Below are 18826 nucleotides of genomic sequence, written 5' to 3'. Positions count from 1 at the left end.
CTGTGTGGAACAACTGTGAACTACAATGATGTGTGTGGCTATGCACACATGCCCCGTAAGTGTATGGGTGTGCGTGTGTGTGTGTGTGTGTGTGTGTGTGTCATTCTGCGGTCACTGACGGTGTACAGGTCAGTAGACGGCTATCGCAGTGTGTGTGTGTATGGTCGACATTAGCAGGTTGCACCCTTACCATATGTGTACCATTACTGCCTCATTATCCACATCTCTCTCTCTCTCTCATTCACACACACACACACACACACACACACACATACATACATACACAGACACGTGTTTTGCACCCTTAGACATACTCACTTTCTGAAAACACACACCCCACACCTTCTCTACGCACACACACACACACACACACACACACACACACACACATACATACATACACAGACACGTGTTTTGCACCCTTAGACATACTCACTTTCTGAAAACACACACCCCACACTTTCTCTACGCACACACACACACACACACACACACACTGTACATATACACAATCTGTCTATCTTGCACCTTTAGACATACTCATTTTCTCAAACACACATTCTGGCTGACACACACACACACACAAGCCACCATGCATGTTTTGCTGCTGCATGACAAACTCGTCTTTCAGGAACTGATATTTCTATATGACTATGATTTTGAAACCAAGTGAGTTTTAAGGGACATGAAACTTGCCTAGCGTGTAAACTTTGATTTTCAGATTTGAAAAAAAAAAAAAAAAAAAAAGACCGAATTCTGCATTCCAAGTGTTTCTGTTGACAGAAGCGACATTCAGTTGTTCTGAACATGGCCTCGACCCAATTAGGTTATCCAATCACACTGTCCCATTTTTCCTTATTATTTGTCTTATTGGATTATAAGAGCCAATCGGAATTGTTGTCCGGGTTCCTGGCAAGGCTGTCACTTCCTTGTTAGAGTGATAATTGGATGATTAGTAATTTACAAAGCAGATGTTTTTCTCTCTGTCTCTCGCACGCTCTCCTTCTCTCTGTCTTTGTCTCTATTCATTTCAGTTGCGTTTCCTATGCTTTTCTCTCCATTCCTTTCCTGCCTCCCTCTCTCTTTCAGTCCCTCCTCCTTTCTTTCTCTTTCTCCCTGAACTTGGGGTAAAAAGGACATTGTTGAATATCGTTTCACTCCGCTGAGGAGGGAGATGGAATGTCTCTCTCTCTCTCCCTCCATCTCTCTCTTGAGAAGACCTCCCAACCAGACCCAGGATTTTCCCAGACCACTTCACCACTGCTACACAATCCGCCCCATTGTCCAGTAGTTTGTCTGTGTGTCTCTGGACTCATCAAGACCCTGCTTGTTTGTTAGCCATCCAGGGGGTCCCAAGAAAGACCCTGCCTCTCTCTCTCTCTCTCTCTCTCTCTCTCTCTCTCTCTCTCTCTCTCTCTCTCTCTCTCTCTCAACCCCATCTTGTTCCTAGCTTCTAGTGTTTCTGATGTGTTCACCCGTTGCTACTTGAAAGAGTTCTGGACGCAGCTTTGATCTCGAGCACCGTCTCCAGAACTAGAGGTTACAACCCATAATGGGTAACAGAACCGGCGGGTTCCTACATGACATGTGGGTGTAATATGCTTTCATAAGCCTGGATCCCAGGGTGAGGGCGGAAATCTTTTTTTTCTTTTGGGTCCCAGGCGAAGAATGTTTAACAAGTTTTGAAGTACCTCAGCGTTGAACCGGTGTCAAGCGATACCCGGCTCATGCGGAGTGAAGGATGTCCGTTACAAATTATGAAATTCACACACACATAAATCTCGAATCCTTAAATGTTAATAGCAGCAGGACAAAGCCCGGGTGTTGAAGGTTATCTCCAATGTGTAGAATTTGAAACGGAAACTTAGGGTTAGCAACTTATAATTCACCTTTTGATTAGGTATTTTTATTTGTACTTATCTGAGAATATGTATCACAGCTGCTGTTTATATTTCAGATTTGTCTTATTTTCAAGGTAAAAAATGGTGTGCCTACTCTACTGTAGTTAACCATTCTCCAATTTATATGACAGGTGTCCACCAGTTACCATTTGCAGCTTGTTGTGTTTGTCATGGTTTGATAATGAGTCATGAAGACATGACTCATTATCAGTTAGTGTACCTCTGTCTGAGGAACAAGGAAATGCAGCATGCTTTATGCATTTCCAATGGTTGCAGCGGAGTAAGGTGAACATCTGGACTAATGACTAAAGCCTAATGACTGTCTGCAGTTCCTGTTTCCTGCTACAAGCATTTATACACAAATTATCAAACTATTTCATAGTTGAAATAAATGTGTCTGTGTGTGTGTGTATGTGTGTGTGGGTGTGCAAGCAATGCTCTGTTACCCCATTACATGAACTATGACCAGAGTTATGTAGTTTGGGATTTTTCATTAGTTTTTAGTTTTTACATTTTTATTTCAGTTTAGTTTTAGTTAGTTTTCAGTGTGGCTTTGGTAGTAGTTTGTATGTTTGTATGTATGTTTTTTCTTTCTTCGCTCAAAATTCATATATTATTTTTTTACCCTTATTTTTTTTACCCTTCACATTAATGAAAAGACGGAAACTAAAAATATTTAACGTATGTTTTTTATTTGATTTTAGTTTATGAGCAGACAAGATAGTTTTAGTTCAGTTTTAGTTTTTTCATGATGTCTCATTTTTATTTTTATTTCAGTTTGTGACAAAACACCTAGATTTCATCTTAGTTTTAGTTAAGATAGTAGCCTTGGATATGACATGTAGGATTGTGTGTGTGTGTGTGTGCAGCCTGATCTCTTATGTAATTCACAGTTATAGTTATGAAAAGTAATGTTCCCTAATTCTGTACAATTTTAGTTGCCTAACCTTAACCCTAACATTAACCAAAGTTGTTTTAGTGCAGTGATGGGTTATGCGGCTGGCCATGTGAAGCAGTAATATGAATCATAACATCACACAAACTTTGTTTGAGAACACATTAGTGTGTGAGTGTGTGTGTGTTCGCTCAAGCATGTGTGTGGTGTTCTGTTTCCTTCCTACTTTGACATGCACTATTATGAGATTATTATGTGTGAGTGTGCTTGTGTGTGTGTGCAGGTGTTTTTGCCATGTCCTATTTCCTGATTACAACTACCATTACAAAACTCCTCTTCATGTATCAAATTAGTGGCTATTGAGGGATTGTAATTTTGTCAGCAATTTGTATGCTGTGATCACGCACCGAGCAAAATGGGCCCAGCTTGAAACTATTACATCTTTCTGAGGGGCACCTTATGGGCTCAAGATGTGAAATAATGGAGGTTATTTAAATAGGATATGGAATTATCAATAATGGATCCCATGGTGTTTCAGGAATTCACCCAGACGCTGTATACTACATATCAATGGTTATGTAATGACACTGCTATTACTAAATGTCACCTCAAGTCTGATTAATATCACTCTATACAGGGAGACATGGCCCATCCAGGTGCTTGCGGGATGCAGCCAATTCGCTTTCAATGCTATCAATCTGTCTTTATGGCTGAATATCTAAAAGTTGATATGGCTAACATCTTGGTTTGCGTCGTTTAACATGGTTTATGACTCTGTTTGATGTTAACATTTTCCATGGTAGTTTCTAGTGGAGCTCTCCCAGCAAGATTATCATTTCCTTCTTGAACTGCATTTACTTCTCAGCTTGTGAATATCTGTTTATTACATAGTTTGTCTTTTTCCGTGTTAGTTTCTAGAGGAATTCTGCCGACTGAATTATCATTTCGTCTGATTTATCAGCTGGAGAATATAGTTGATCACATATAGTTTGACAATTCGAAGATGATTTATACAGCATCTCTGCCATATTATTTAGTGTACAGCTGAGAATGACAGGAAAGATGAGAGAGAGAAAGAGAGAGAAAGAGCGACGATGACATGAACAAAGGTTTTACCACTCTGATTGGAAATTTCTAGAGGAGCTGCCTTGACTAAATTACCAGTCCCTTTGATTTCTGGCTATAGTTTATCGCTCAGTTTCCAAATGGCATGGCCATATTATTATGGGATGCGAAACACCACTCCAAATCCCCATTGTTCTGCCCTCTCTATGTTACCGAGGCAACAGTCTCCTACCATCTGGAAGGCCCTCATCCCTCAGTCCCTCTCTCGCTTTTCTTCTAATGGCTTTCTCCCCTTCCCTCCTCTATCGTTCACCCATCTTATTCTCCCTCTCTCTTTCATTTCTCTCTTTCTGGCTCTTCCTTTCTCTTCTCTCAGATCTTTCTCTCTTTTACTACCCCTCTCTTTTTCCTCTTTGCAATTTCCCCTTTTCCCCGCTCCCCCATCTCATTCACTCTACTGTTTCCCCTCTCTCACAGTCTCTCCTAAAGCTCTCTTTTTACTCTTTTACTATTTACTTCCAGTTCTTACCACACTTTACTCTCTTGCCATCTCACTCTTTCATTTGCTCTCTACTGTCTTCCTGTCTTCCCCTGGCCGTCGCATCTCATTCCCCGTCTGTCCGTCTGTCTGTCTCTGTCTGTTTCTCTCTCTCACACTTCAGCTCTCTCTGTACTCTGCCACCCACAGTAATACACACCCACTCACCCACCCACACGCACACACACACACACACACACACACACACACACACACACACACAGACACACATACACAGACACACACAGGGGAATGTAATCATGTTAGTTTCCTGGACTGGTCAATTTGTAATTCATGATATCCATGTGGATTAATCATATTTGACAGAACTTTATTGACAAAGACAGATAGGAGCCCCTGAATGGTGTTTAGTTTCATTCAAACGTGAACTGTATGAACAAGCATGTGTGTGTGTGTGTGTGTGTGTGTGTGTGTGTGTGTGTGTGTGTGTGTGTGTGTGTGTGTGTGTGTGTGTGAGTGTGTGTGTGTGTGTGTGTGTGTGTGTGTGTGTGTGTGTATGTGTTGTGTTCCTCTAAAGTAGGGCCCATTATTCTCAGCAGATGCTGACCTTCAGCATGCCAGTTCTCTCGAGGGCAACACTTGTTTCTGTGCCTTTTTCTTCTTTTCCTCTTCTCCTTTCTTCTCCCTTCCCTCTTCTCTTTTTCTTTCTTCTCCCTCCCTTCTCATTTTCTGCTCCTTTCTTCCTCCTCCTCCTCCCCTACTTTTTCTCCTCTTTTTTTCTTCACAGCTTCATGAGACGTGTCCCTCTGGGAGATTCAATCCCTCTCCTCCTTTTACTCCCTTCTCTCATCCCCCAAGACTCTGTCTCTCCTCTTTCCATTTCTTCCTTTACCTCCACCTCAACCTCATCTTCCTCCTCCTCCTCCTCTTCCTCCTCAACCTTCTTCTCCTTATCGTTCTCCTCTTTCTCTTTTACCTGGCCATCAGAGCCTTTTCTACTTCCTTTCAGCTTCATGGCTTTCTTGGCTAAAACCGCTTTTTTTAAACCCTTCTCTCATCTTCCTCATTCTCCTCCTCTCTTCCTCCTCTGCACCTTGGATTTCAGAGGCAATCCCTCTCTCTCTTCCTCCTTCTATTTCCTCTCCTCATCCTTGTCCTCCTCTCCCTCCTCCTCCTCCTCCTCTTCGTCCTCCACCTCCTCCTCCTCCTCTCCTCTCGGGCTCAGCCCTCTGGGGGTTACACCTCTTTGTCTTCTGTTTACTCCAACTTCTTATCCTCTTTACATTCCTCTCTCTCTCCCTCTCTGTCCTTTGCTCTGTGGTTGTTTGATAGGAATACAGATGAAGATTATATCCTATAGCATTCTGTTCTTTGCCTGTAAACCCCTTGTTGGTCATCCGTCTTGACACAAATTTGACCCCGGTGTGGAGTTCTGGGTAATTACATATTTGGCACGTAAAAACAAAATCAGCAGTCAGGTCGAGGAACAAGGGGTTGCATCTTCAACCTGGTTGCTAATACAATCCTCAATCAAATAGCCTCCGATCTTAATTTTCCACATGCTCTTAACCCCTTGTGAATACCTTTCCTACCAAAGGCTCTTTGACTCTGATGTGCTTGGTATTCAGCATTCTCTTTCATATAGCTGCCGCCTTGTTTCCTAGCTTACTAAACCACAGCTCATTCAAAATGAGGTGTGACGAGGAGGGATTTGCTTTATCATTTCCCCAAATCTATTTTGTTCAAAGGTATGACCAATTGGTACATGATTTGAATACAAACAGTGACAGTTGGTGTACTCATCATGGGGAGTGATACAGACATAAACAAGCAGAGATTGCTCGATTCAAAAAGGGGCTCGCTCCAGTCTGAACAAAGTCAAGCCTGAGTTTTCTTTACTTTACTTTACGCATTACTGGCTAAGAGTAAGTCTCCGGACTGTAAAAGACTCAACTTGATGCCACCCTTCCCTGCTAGAGCTTGATACAAATCCTTGATAGAAACTGTCTAGTTTGGCCAGGCTGTACTACATGTGCCAAGTTTCTACTGCTTCTCTACTGTTTTCTTTATTTATTTGACAAATTTGAAAGCCCAGGATTTTCTCATGTTATCTTTTACATTTCTTTTTCTTCATCTGTATGCATGCGGAGTTTTAGGAGTGAGCATGTAACACTTCCCTCTATAAAATGCCCATGGCTAGAACCACAACACTCTGAAAATCAGCCGGTATTAAACCCCACATTAGCCACATCCATTAAACTGGATTGTGGAGTTAACATGCAAACTGTTAACACACTAACACTGCAAACTGCAATAGCAGAACGATCAATGGCCCTGCTCCCTACCAAATGGTCGTTAACTTTACCAAATGGTATTGAACGTTCATGTTATGTCTATGTATTTGGTATGCTCCTAATCCTGGTTGGTAATACCCTTGCTTAGCCTTTGACCCCCTCTTTAAGTGTTTGGTGGGAACTGACGGAGTGTCATGTGACTTCTAGGGGGTCGGGAGTCAAGAGAGGTTGAGGGGTCTCTAATAGACACACACACACACACACATGCACAAACTGCATTGACAGCTGAACCAACAGCACCCTGTCTCTGACACATACACACACACACACACACACACACACACACACACACACTCTACTTAACCACTTTACCATAAGTAGGAAAACAGCTTAGTGTCTTAGCGGGCTTCTTTACCTCCTAATAAAACAGTAAACCTCTCTCTGCTGCCTTAGGCTTCACTCTTAAAGGCTCAGCTCTGTTCCGTTAAGAGTTTATTTTTGTTTTTTTTCCCACTTTTCTCACAGTTCCACATGCCATATAATGTACATTACAGTCTAGAGGAGCTTAGTTTGGTTTAGTTTGGTCAAACATCTACATCTGCCAATCACCCTGACTTCCCTGTTTGGTCTTCCCTGGTTGATATAATATAATTTGCTTGGGAATCTTTCATGACTTCAAATTTATAATGTATTATTTTAATTGTATATGTTTCTTGCACATGCACTTTTTTTATGTGCCGCCACCATGGTACATGGTATACAGGACATCATGTCGCCGTGGTGTGTGTGTGTGCGTGTGTGTGTGTGTGTGTGTGTGTGTGTGTGTGTGTGTGTGTGTGTATGTGTGTATGTGTGTGTGTGTGTAGACAGATTCTTGTGAACACAATAACTCAAAAACAATACACCATAGAAACTTTCATGCCCCTATCGAGAAGATGATCTGATTTTGATGATGTGATTACATTTTGGAGCACCTTGCTGCATGAATCTGCATATTAATGAGGAAAAACTAATTTTCATGAAACTACTATAACTCCTTAATGCTTCAAGAGTTCCCATTAACATGTATTATATGAAGACAAGTATGTTGACATAGAAATATTTGCTAATTAATGCATTAATTAGCTTAATTAACAACCGAATTAGCATATGTGGTTATATTTAATATATCATGGTGATTACGGCAGGACATTAGGCAGCTCAAGTACCTCTCGTACTCTTTATTTCATCCAACATGCAGTTGCTAATTAGTTTTGACAATTAGATGAGGACACGTAGGCCAGGACACTTTGCACTGTTGCCTCTTCCCATCAGACATGGGTCAAATTTTCTTTCCAAATAATTGTTAGGGCTTGCAGAAGAACTGCACAAAGAGCGCATCAGGATATCATCCAACTTCACAGGTGCTCACGGTTTCGGAGAAACTGTCTGAAATATAAAATATACTAGTGCAGACTATGAATCCAGATCCAGGCACAACTGTGAGTAACATTTAAAAGGCCTTTATTTCTGAGGGCTAAGAAGATAAAAACACACACCTACGCGTTTCAGCTTATGCTTTCCTCAGGGTGTTCAAACAACAATGAATCCAGACGAAGAAAAAGACACGGGGCATGGTGTTATCAGGACCTGTGTAGGTGTCAATATGGAAAATACTACTGTTTCACAGAAGGTGTCCAGACAAGTGGTCTGGGGAATTGTTACAGCTTGTTTTTACTTTTTTGAAGTATCAGATGGTTGGGGTTTGCCACATAGGACAATGCAATGAGTGCCAGAGTGTAGGCAATCACAGGAAAGCATTTAAAAGTCAGTTTCACATACTTATACACTATGAATACACTAGGAATTGTCTTGATGCACTAAACTCCACCCATTGGGTACGCCAAGCAGTTTAAAACAAACACTAACAATCATTTACAAACATCCAAAATGAGACCCAGGTCTGATCTTCATCCCTGATAACAGAGGGCTGTCTCCCTGTACAAAAAGCCATTTCCTTGTATGTTCTTTGTCTTCCTTTGATAGAAGATGAAATGTTTCTCTGCCCTTCATTATTTCTCACTTAAGCTCTTATTGCCTTGTTGTTTGGGCTGCGATGCCTCTGTGATTAAAGCTTCATAATGAAGTATCACATTAGGAAGATGAAACTAAGTTAAACTCAGTTTAACTCCAGGGACAATATATCACAGCAGCTCCATTCTCACTGTCGCTCACAAAACGACATTACGACAGCAGTTGTGGAACAATTTGAAGTATTAATCAGTTTTATCGCCAGAATGTCAAAATACCTTGACGCTCATCAACGAAGGCACAATACTCTGACGCTGTTGAATGCAATTTGAATATATGAAGCACTTTCCTAACCACAAACCAGAAATCGGTTTCAAAATGATTATCAACACAAAATGAAGACACAGCCCTATAAAGACTCATAAAGCAATAACTGAGTTGAAGCTACAATAGTTTAATACTCGCTCTCTCTCCTGCTTTTTCTTTCCTTTCTCTCTCCCGCTGTTCATCTTTCTCCCACATATCACCCTTTACCTCCCTCTCTCTCTCTTTTTCTCACCTTCTGTAACTCTCCCCCTCTCCTCTAAAACTCTCTGTTCTCGTTTTCGAGGCGGTGTTGTTTGTGTTTGTGCTTTATTGTTTGGTTTTATTGAGACAATCCATCTGCGCCGCGGCTGTCATTGGCTCTCAGGAGTTTTTTAATGTGTCGTGTCACAACGCTACGCCTTGTCTCTCTTTTTTAAAGTTATTTGTGTCTCTCTCCAAGACAGACTAGGAAGATCGATGACCGAGCAAGGGTGTGTGTGTCTGTGTGTGTGTGTGTGTGTGTGTGTGTGTTTTTCCAGTTGTATAACAGCTGTATCCAGCCGCTTAAGAAAGGGCAAGAGTTTGTGAAAGAGTGTGTGTGTGCTTGTGTGTGTGTGTGTGTGTGTGTGTGTGTGTATGAGAGTGAGAGAGTGAGAGAGAGAGAGAGAGAGAGAGAGGGAGCGAGGCAGGTGCAGAGGACATATAACAACTCCTTGTTTCCTCCGAAATCCATCAGACATCTCTTAAATGCCAGAGAATTAGAAAGGCTCACATTACTCTCAATTACTGTCAAACCTAGGGAGAAATCTATCCAAAAATGCTTTCAAATATCTGACCTACTCTAAGTGCACTTGATGTATCTGCACAGCTAACATTATGGAGCAATACATTCTTGAGCAGGTATTACATAGTTGAATATCATTTCCAGTGTGGAACGAATCGAGCCCTCCTCAGCTTTTTTTTTTTTTTCCTTCTACTTGGAAGGTACTCAACTCCTCTTTCGTTTTGGTTTGATTATTCTCTCAATTATGTTAAACTGGTTGTTTTACGCGCCAGAAAGCTGTCCCATTCATTACACGTGTTCTCTTTCTCTCTCACTCACTCACACACACACACACACACACACACACACACACAGGCCACCAGCTTCTTCATTTGGTCTTTACTCATCTCCAGCTGTGTGCCAATTTACCTCCTCCAGACTATGTAGGGTTTGGGAGGGGGTGATTAGGCGCTAGCACTGGATTTAAGCTAAGGTTTGCAGTGTGTGTGTGTGTGTGTGTGTGTTCTATTTTGTGTGTGTGTGCACTGAAATGACCGTGTGTCTGTGTGTGCGTACCTCTGTATCAGCATTTGTGCTTGTGTTTATCAGTGTGTGTTCATCTGTCCATGTGTGTGTATCTGCGTGTGAGTGTGTGTGTGTGCGTGTGCGTGTGAGTGTGTGTGTGTGCGTGTGCGTGTGAGTGTGTGTGTGCACGCACCAGTAATGGTTTCCATCCTCATTCCCCCATAATCCCCAGCTGCTGTGCAGTGCTGACTGGGTTCCTGGAGGGAGCATTCCAAAACTCGCCACCGGATTTACAGCGGATTCCCTGAAGATTCCCACTGGATTTCCACTCCATTCCCAATACATTTCCAAGCAACTCCCAATAGATTCCCAATCAGTTCCCAGCAGATTCCCATTTCCCATCTGCACTAGGTTCTTAGCAGTTCCCTTGATTACACTCCAACTAGCTTCATCTTGCTAGATTCTCAGTTAATTCCTCCCAGAGCTCCACAGGAGTGACAGTATATTCCAAATACTATTAGATTGTCAATAGGCAGGAACAGAGCTTTTGATGCATCATACCTCTTTGCTTTTCCTCCCCTCTCCTTCTTCCCCTCTCTCTCTCTGTCTCTTTTGCCTTCTTCACCTCCCCACCACCTCTCCGCTGCTCTTATCTCTGCTCTGGTGACACTATCAAGGCCAGCAGCCAAATGCTGAGTGACAGATTGACAGACCGATAGGAGCGCAGACAAAACAGCCCAGAGAAGGATAGTGAGTCTTACAGATAGGTAATAAAACCTATGAAAAAAGAGAGGAGAGAGGCGGTCGGACACGTGGACAGACAGGCCGGTTGGCAGACTGACACGTAGGCAGGCTTTCAGGCTTTCAGGCTTTCAGGCTTTCGGGGCATGACAGAGAGACAAACAGGTTTTGGAAGACAGACAAGAAGACAGACATTTGTTGCTTACAATAAGTATAGAAGAATAAGTTAAAAACCAGAAGACGACAGACAGACACGGAGAAAGGCAGTAGGCGCACACACACACACACATTCTCACACACACACACACACACACACACACACACACACACACACACAGCGGATATGGAGCCGGGAGGGGCAGAAGCAGATATCCCAAACATGATGGGCATGTAGTTAGTTAGACACTTTCCACTGCTGACCACCCAAATTGACACACACAGGCGTCTGCATGGAGACCACCAGCACTGTGTGTGTATATGTGTCTCTGCCTGTCTGTGTGTGTGTGTGTGTGTGTGTGTGTGTGTGTGTGTGCGTGTGTGTGCAAGCGTCCATATACATAACCATACACATATGTGTGAGTCTGTCCACCTGTCTCCGTGGTTGCGTGCACATCAGCTTCTCTCCAGGCAACAGCGCCCCGTTCGCTCTGTGATTGGTTGGAAGCCGTGGAGTCCCACCCACTCAACTCCACATATCAATGATAAGTGTGTTTTTGACACTCAGCAAGGGTAACATGATTCTGCCCTGACCGCACATGCACACAAGTGCACACTTCGATACACACGTAATTCAGAAATATGTAAAGCCAACATTTGACTAGGCTGCACGATTTTCCAGTGTTTGGACACTCGTGGACACACACACACACACACTTATGGACACACACAGACAAGCATGAATATACATATACACACATAGAAAAATGGAGAGGATAAGTGAGACATTAGCAAAATCTGAAAAAGAGAAATGAGAGAGGGGAAAGGAGAGAAGAAGGCAAGTGTGGCAGACAGATAGAGGCAGGTAGAGAGAAAGGGAGACAAATATAGAGAGAGAAACAGAGAAAAAGAGAGAGAGAGAGAGAAATTGTAATACCTCATAATGTTAGCTATGTGGACGACACATGTTTGTGTACTTGCTTTCCACTGGGGAGAAGACATCGATATCTGTTAACAGGACTGGACTGGATTACCACAGCTGTGTGTGTGTGTGTGTGTGTGTGTGTGTTTGAGCGTGTGTGAGCCCTACTTAAAACTGTCACATGTCACTTATATTCTGTTGCTATGTGATCTTTGGCTGGGATAGGCAGTTGGCTCTCTCTGTCTCTCTCTTTTTCAGGCAACATCCCAGTCCAAAGCTTATAGTTTTTGCCCTATTTTTTGTGAATATTTTAGCTGTCATTTAGTTGACACACGTTACCCTAGTAACAGCAGCAATAAAATTGGCTTAAATTCCTGTATCATCAACATTACAAGAAACAAGTTATTATTGTCTTCTTTCCCATGACTTGTACAGTGAATCCAACGAATAGAGTTGTGTTTGATATTGTATTCTCCTTTCTAACTTATTTTAAGCTCACTTTTCCTAGTCTTCTTCAGTCATTGGATACGGTCAGCTAACAGAAACTGAAGGGCGTTCACATTGCTACTCGGCTGATTGTGGGCGATGCGAGAGGCTCCGATTTCATCTGTGTAGTATTCTATTGCAGCTACGAAGTTTTGAAAAGAGTTTTGAAAGTAAATGATGTGCTTTTCGCTGCTTTGGTATTGCTCTTCATAACATTGTTTTAAAAATGTCCATAGCTATCTTTCTAGTGCTAATTAAGTAGCATTAAAAAATAAATAACAAAATTACTTTACTTGACCCAACGATGGATACAATCATTTCTGAGACGTTTATTCCTGTAGTCTTTCAAATAAAAGCTTTGAATTGCTGTAATCAACCATTTTGCACTTGCCAAGTGGAACTGTTGTTCATGAAATTAAATCTCATTGGTGGAAGCGCAGATATCTGATTGGCTGTTGACAGCCAATAGCTGCGAAAAGTTCAGCTGTTGCCATCTTTTCCCGGCCGACCAGCTTGTTAACCATCAGCACATTGGCCGTGCTCTAAATCAGCTCTAAATGAAATTAACGGACTTCCGCAGCTCTAAATGAAATGAATGGACTTCCAATGATTTGTTAATCATGTGGCTCGCAGTGTGACCGCACGGTAAAACTAGTATTTTCATTTTAAAGTATCAACAAAGACTTGCCTTTCTTGCCTGTTCTTTTGGTATTTTCTTCTAACATATAGGAAACTCACTTATCAAACTACATCATTTGTGTATTCTCGCCTCTTTAAGCCATGGTCTATTGACCTGTTTCATTAATGTGCTGCTGTCTCCTCTCCAGGCGTGGCCCGTTGGATCCAGCTGAGTACCCCATGCAGCCCTGGTCAGGTCATTACCCCGGACCCCCCCAGTCATCACAGGCATACCCCCAGTCCCCATCCTACCCCAACCCCAACTCCCAGTCTGGGCCCGCTTACGCCGGCTACCCTCCCACCCAGCCATACCCACGGGCCGGGGACCTTAGGGGGGTCGACCCTGGGTACTACCCCCACCCAAGGTAATTTAATTGAAGCAGGTATCATGGAGCATTGCTATATATCCCACAATTCTTAATGCTTCACACAGAAGTCATCTTCTAACATGAGATCAGAATTGAGCCTGATCTGAAAATAATTGCCTCATTCCAAAATGCTGCATATCTCATTTAGAAAAAATTTGCTTCCTGAAATGCATTCAGTTTTTCAAAAACACAGATGATTTAATCATGTCTGAATCATAACTTTAATAAGATGACTCATAACTTTGATAGGACCTGATTATGGGTTTGGCTTTAGAATTGGCCAGATTGCCCAGCCAAATGGTGGGTATCTCATTTTGGAGTGAAACTAAAAATCAGTTGGTGTGCTGACAAGTATTGTTTTCCTGCTATTCAGAAGTGTTGTTAAGAAGTAGTTAGAAAAAACATGACACTTGATTATCAACTGCTAGCTTGAATTTCCAATGGTAATCTCACACATCATCTGTTTACATTATGGAGAGAGTCAGCTATTATAACACTGTTTAACCTCTCCTCGCTTTCTGCTCCTAGTATTATGACACTGCTTGACCTGTCCTTGTTTTCTGCTGCTAGTATTATGGCACTTCTTTAGCCCGCAATAATGTTCCTCTTGTTATGATGCTGCTTGACCTCTCCATGTTTTCTGCTCCTAGTATTATGACACTGATTGACTCAACCTTCTCATATTATGATGATGCTTGACCGCTCCTTGTTTTCTGCTCCTAGCCCTCACCATCAGCCCCAGCCGCAGCAGAGAGGCCCGTTGCGACAGGACGTGCCCCCGTCCCCTACTCTTCCGCTCCGCGGGCCGCGGTACGACACTATGACCCGTGGAGCTGGGGGTGGAGGGGGTTACAGGTAGGGACGATTTGAGTGGGGGATGAAGAAGATCTCAGGTAAAATCTGAGGGAATGAAATTAGATTTTCCTAAGTATAGTCATTTATAACCATGTCAGCTATAAGAAATATCATAATGCATAGCAGACCTTACAAACCTTACTAACCAACAATGCTATCAAAACTCAAACTAGATACACTAGTATTGCTATATATAACAACTTAAGTTGTTCATGGAAAAATAAGCAAAACTTGATAATTCTGTGGAACAGTAATGCAACTGGTGTAGCAGCTTAAAATGCTGTGCTGCAACTGGGCTCCACCAAGTTCAGATATGCAAATGTTACACATGTTATGTAGTTTAGGCATAAGTCCTATTGAAGGATGAACTTAGCCCTAACCCCTAACCCTAACCCTGGATCACAATCACAATGAATTTGGGTCAATTAACATAAAAAAAACATACAATTATTAAAAATAGTATATAAAGAATTTAAAGATAGAAATTACAGCATAGGTCTCCTTGTGATATAAAGCATTTTGGAATAGAACTGTATAAGTTTTAGGTAAGACCACAGGGGGGATGCAACCACTTACCAGCCCAACACCATGATAAATCAGAGCAATTGGTTACAGGCACCTGGGAGAGCCCAGTCCAGACCAGTATGGCTATATGGGAGAGGGAGGAAGACACCAACACCAACATCAACACCAACACCAACCCAACCCGAGACAGAAGAATCCCATGACTGCAGCTGTGTAGAGGAAGCAGACCTGCATGATGCTAACTGCTTTGTATTGGCTAGCTCCTCCACTTTCTGTCCATAGGTACACCACTGAAATGGAGCTGAAACCTTTTTAATGTTGTGAATGGAATCACCATCATTATCAAACATTGTCTACACTGTTTGAAGACTGTGGTAATACACAGACAACCTAGCTAAAGGGGGTTAATTAGAAAGTTGTCAGCGAGGTGCATAACGTTTCTTGTTGTCTGAAATCATTTCAATTCTTTGAGCATTTGCTTTAGTCTGCCTGGAATATAAAATGAGCAATGTTTTTACTTTTGCCACAGTCTGATTGGCTAAATTGTCGCCGCCAAGAATCAGTTCTAGCCAAAACATCCATGGATCCATTTAGTAATTTGGCCCAGGTTGGGTGGGGATGAGGACTGTATAGCTCTCACAATACAATTAAAGTACCATACAGCTGCAATGCCAAAATTAACATAGCCATTATAGAAGTCCCACATTTTACATGGCGGATCCACTGCTGCCAAGCTTCATCTTCACCCGCAAAAAAAAAAGTTTGAAATATCCTGAAGGACAAATGCAGGATGGTGGACCTCTGTCATAGTTACCACTGTAAATCATGCATCATGTTAATCTGAGCTATGTGGCAATGCACATAGACACATAGAGCTGTTCAGTACAGGAGCACTTTTGACAGAGTACAAAAGATTTCAATAGACAATAAGTAGTGAAGCAGTTATTGTGTTTACAGAAACAAGACTGTAGGGCTTTGAGTCTGCTTCACTGAGGCTGAATTTAGATGAAAAAGATGTAAAATTTGAAACGTTCCTGAGGTCCAAAATTGTGTAAACGGCAACACATTAGCTTGATGATGTGGTTCTGTGCTCTATTAGTATTGGCTGCAGAACCATGCAATCACCATGACTGTACAAACACCATTAACTTGATGGTATATCCATCTGTGTTGGATCAACAGTCTACTGTGGTTTTGGTAGATGGTGCAAAATGTTTTGGCAGCAGTTATATTAAATAAAGTGCTCATTTTTGGTACGTTTTCTGTCCAGTGAAGCCAAAGTGCCATTAAAAAAATCTTAAAGAAAAAAAAAATCTTAAAGGAAAAATTTTTTTAAAAAGTCACATCTTGCTGCAAATGCTGACTGAATCAGTCCCTAGCTATTTTTACAGTATTTCACTACAACACTACCTGTTGTATACCATTATGATCACTACACCGGGCCTCATATTTCAAGACATTTATAAAAAGGCACAGAAAACATACATATACTGTATGTGCAAATATTTTTTCTGAAGATGAAAACCTGAAAACCATACAATGAAAAACATTTTAGCTATTCATTAGATAATACCTAGCCTTTTATACACATATTCATATTCAGCATGCATTTCATTCATTGAATATGTTTTGGTCCATGCATTTCCGCATCTTATAATGTTTTACGCATAAATTGACAAATGAGGTCTGTTGCCTCTATTTGCCAAACAGGGAGAGCGCCACTATACCAGTTTTAATGAAAGGGCCAATTTTGTCCTTATTCCTAGTGTGATGTATCACATATTGTTTTGTGAATGAATTATGTAAACTTTTGTATGATTGAAGAACCCTTTTGGCACAGTATAGCACTGTACGATACATTACCTTTCTATGTAACTATGATTTCTGTCTCTTTTAGTGATTATATGATATATAGTGACTAGATATAATCCAACTGTAATCCCGCCGCTGGCTGTCTGTTCACAGCACTTCAGACAGTGATTGTCTAAAACTATTCCTGGACCCCAACATTTCAAGCCGCATTCTACTTCACAAGTCATCCTTAATCTCAAATTTATATTCATTACAGAATACAGCGAAATGTTGCAACTGTATGAGCTTAACTTTTAGGGGTCTCTTTGTTTAAAGTGACATCTTCTTGAATGCAAGAAGAGTTCCTTGGGCTACGTTTTTTATAGGCAACTCTACTTAATGCATGTAGTCAGCCTGTGTTTAAAGGACCATTCCAGAGTTTTTTGCTCATCTTTTATGTTTTCCATCCACTTAATGTTGTAAAGTGGCAGTAACGGCGCAGAAAACAACTCCAGATAGTCAGTCGGTAAAGATAATCCATCACTATGAATGAGAAGCCAACAATTGCGTTTTGCAAAGCTGCATCAGAACGCTAACATCAGGCTCCAAACATGTTTTGTTCACTCTAATGGCTGTGCGGCGTTCCCAAACAACGCGAGAGCCAAGACAAGACAAGAGTGGGCATCTTACTTCCGGTCTCTGCTTGGAAACTAGAAGACACAAGATACTGCTTCTGGGTCACTATGTGTCCGATTTCAATGTTTTCCTCTCCAAAATGAAACTTTTAACCAATAGCTAACATTCTCTGCATTTACGTTAGGACCCGCCTTCTGTCTATCACAACCCTGTCAAGCCAACATGCAAACCAAAGCAAGACCAGCTATCGTCCGTAAAGTGAAACAGAAATTAAAGCTGCATTTTATGCATTTATGGCTTTAAATTACTGCCTTCTTCTTGGTAGTAACTCATAATATTTAGACATATTTGTTTCAAAATATTTACTTTTTAAAACAAGTAAAAAACAAATAGGAAAAATAGCTCCTCTCTCATAACATGAGAACACTGGAAAACAATCGACAGTAATCACATTCATTCACATGAGCAAAAACTTCAATCGCGCTGGAATGATCCTTTAACTGCAACTTTGATTTGCTTTATGAGACATTATAAATCATGTAATTTCTTAAAACCACTATGAAGGACTATTGTGTCACATATCAATCTTTTACTATTTTCACACTTAATGTGCCGGAGCAGATTAGCGCTTTGTTTATGGCTTGCAGACGCCCCCACACTGTTTGGGGGAACAAGGCACAACAGGCTTCTTTTAGGCATGGGTTTTTGCTAGTACATGCATAGCTGACCTATTATACAGCTCATTTTCACTCAACCACTTGTTTCTCTGCGTTGTCTGTGGTGTATGCCATGTAGTTTTGGTTTTGAGGATGTGCATGGCACATCTCTGTGACCCGGTGTAGGCGCCTCTGTGTGGCTAAGTGCACATGAGTTCTGTTGAAGCATAAATTCAGCTGTAGAGTGCTCTTTCCACTGCATGCCTCCACCATATATCCATCCAACCACTTACTAGACCACTAATTAAGTGTAACCAGCAGTTAGATTGTAGCTTAAAATGTATCTGTTCCACGCCACAAAGCTCAGCACTAAGTATTAATTTCAATGGAGATTAACTGTTAAAAATGACATTTTAGGATTAGGTTTAATAGACTGTTATGAATGATACAGAAGGATGAAATCCCACAAAAGTGAATGTTAAGAATAATTTTAGCGATGTGCATTATCATTTGACTGAAACAATGCAGAAGATTGTGAAATACTGTTAGTGTCAAAATCATCTCATTTGCTTGTTTGTTTGGCAAATGTGGATTTTTTTGTAGGAAGAGGGAGGAAGGAAATAAAGAAGGAAGGAAAATGAGGCAAAGAAAGAAAGGCTGAAAGAAAGGAATAAAGGAAGGAAGTAGAGAAGCAAGGAAGGCAAGAAAAAGAGAGAAGGATGAGGGAAAGAGGGATGAATAGCAAAAAGAGAAA

General features: G+C 41.4%; 1 protein-coding gene and 1 long non-coding RNA gene across 2 annotated transcripts in view; one reads left to right on the top strand and one right to left on the bottom strand.

Annotated features, from left to right (window-relative positions):
- Nucleotides 1-14468, top strand: part of LOC139912160 (partitioning defective 3 homolog B-like) — a 234727-nt gene extending 220259 nt beyond the window's left edge. Inside the window, exons 24-25 of the mRNA XM_078286087.1 lie at nt 13391-13606; nt 14333-14468. Coding sequence (XP_078142213.1) covers nt 13391-13606; nt 14333-14468 — 352 coding nt within the window. The remainder of the gene's footprint in view (nt 1-13390; nt 13607-14332) is intronic.
- A 2919-nt stretch (nt 14469-17387) lies between these two features.
- LOC139932105 (uncharacterized) lies at nt 17388-18139 on the bottom strand. Its single transcript, XR_011785538.2, has 2 exons — nt 17725-18139; nt 17388-17607 (listed from the first exon to the last, which is right to left on the bottom strand). It is a non-coding gene; the product is annotated as an uncharacterized LOC139932105 (long non-coding RNA).
- Between the last annotated feature and the right edge of the window lie 687 nt (nt 18140-18826).

The sequence above is a fragment of the Centroberyx gerrardi genome, chromosome 10, assembly GCF_048128805.1.
Source record: "Centroberyx gerrardi isolate f3 chromosome 10, fCenGer3.hap1.cur.20231027, whole genome shotgun sequence".
Taxonomy (NCBI): Eukaryota; Metazoa; Chordata; class Actinopteri; order Beryciformes; family Berycidae; genus Centroberyx; species Centroberyx gerrardi.
Note: the sequence above shows the minus strand (reverse complement) of the source record. Positions and strands in the feature narration are given on the sequence as shown.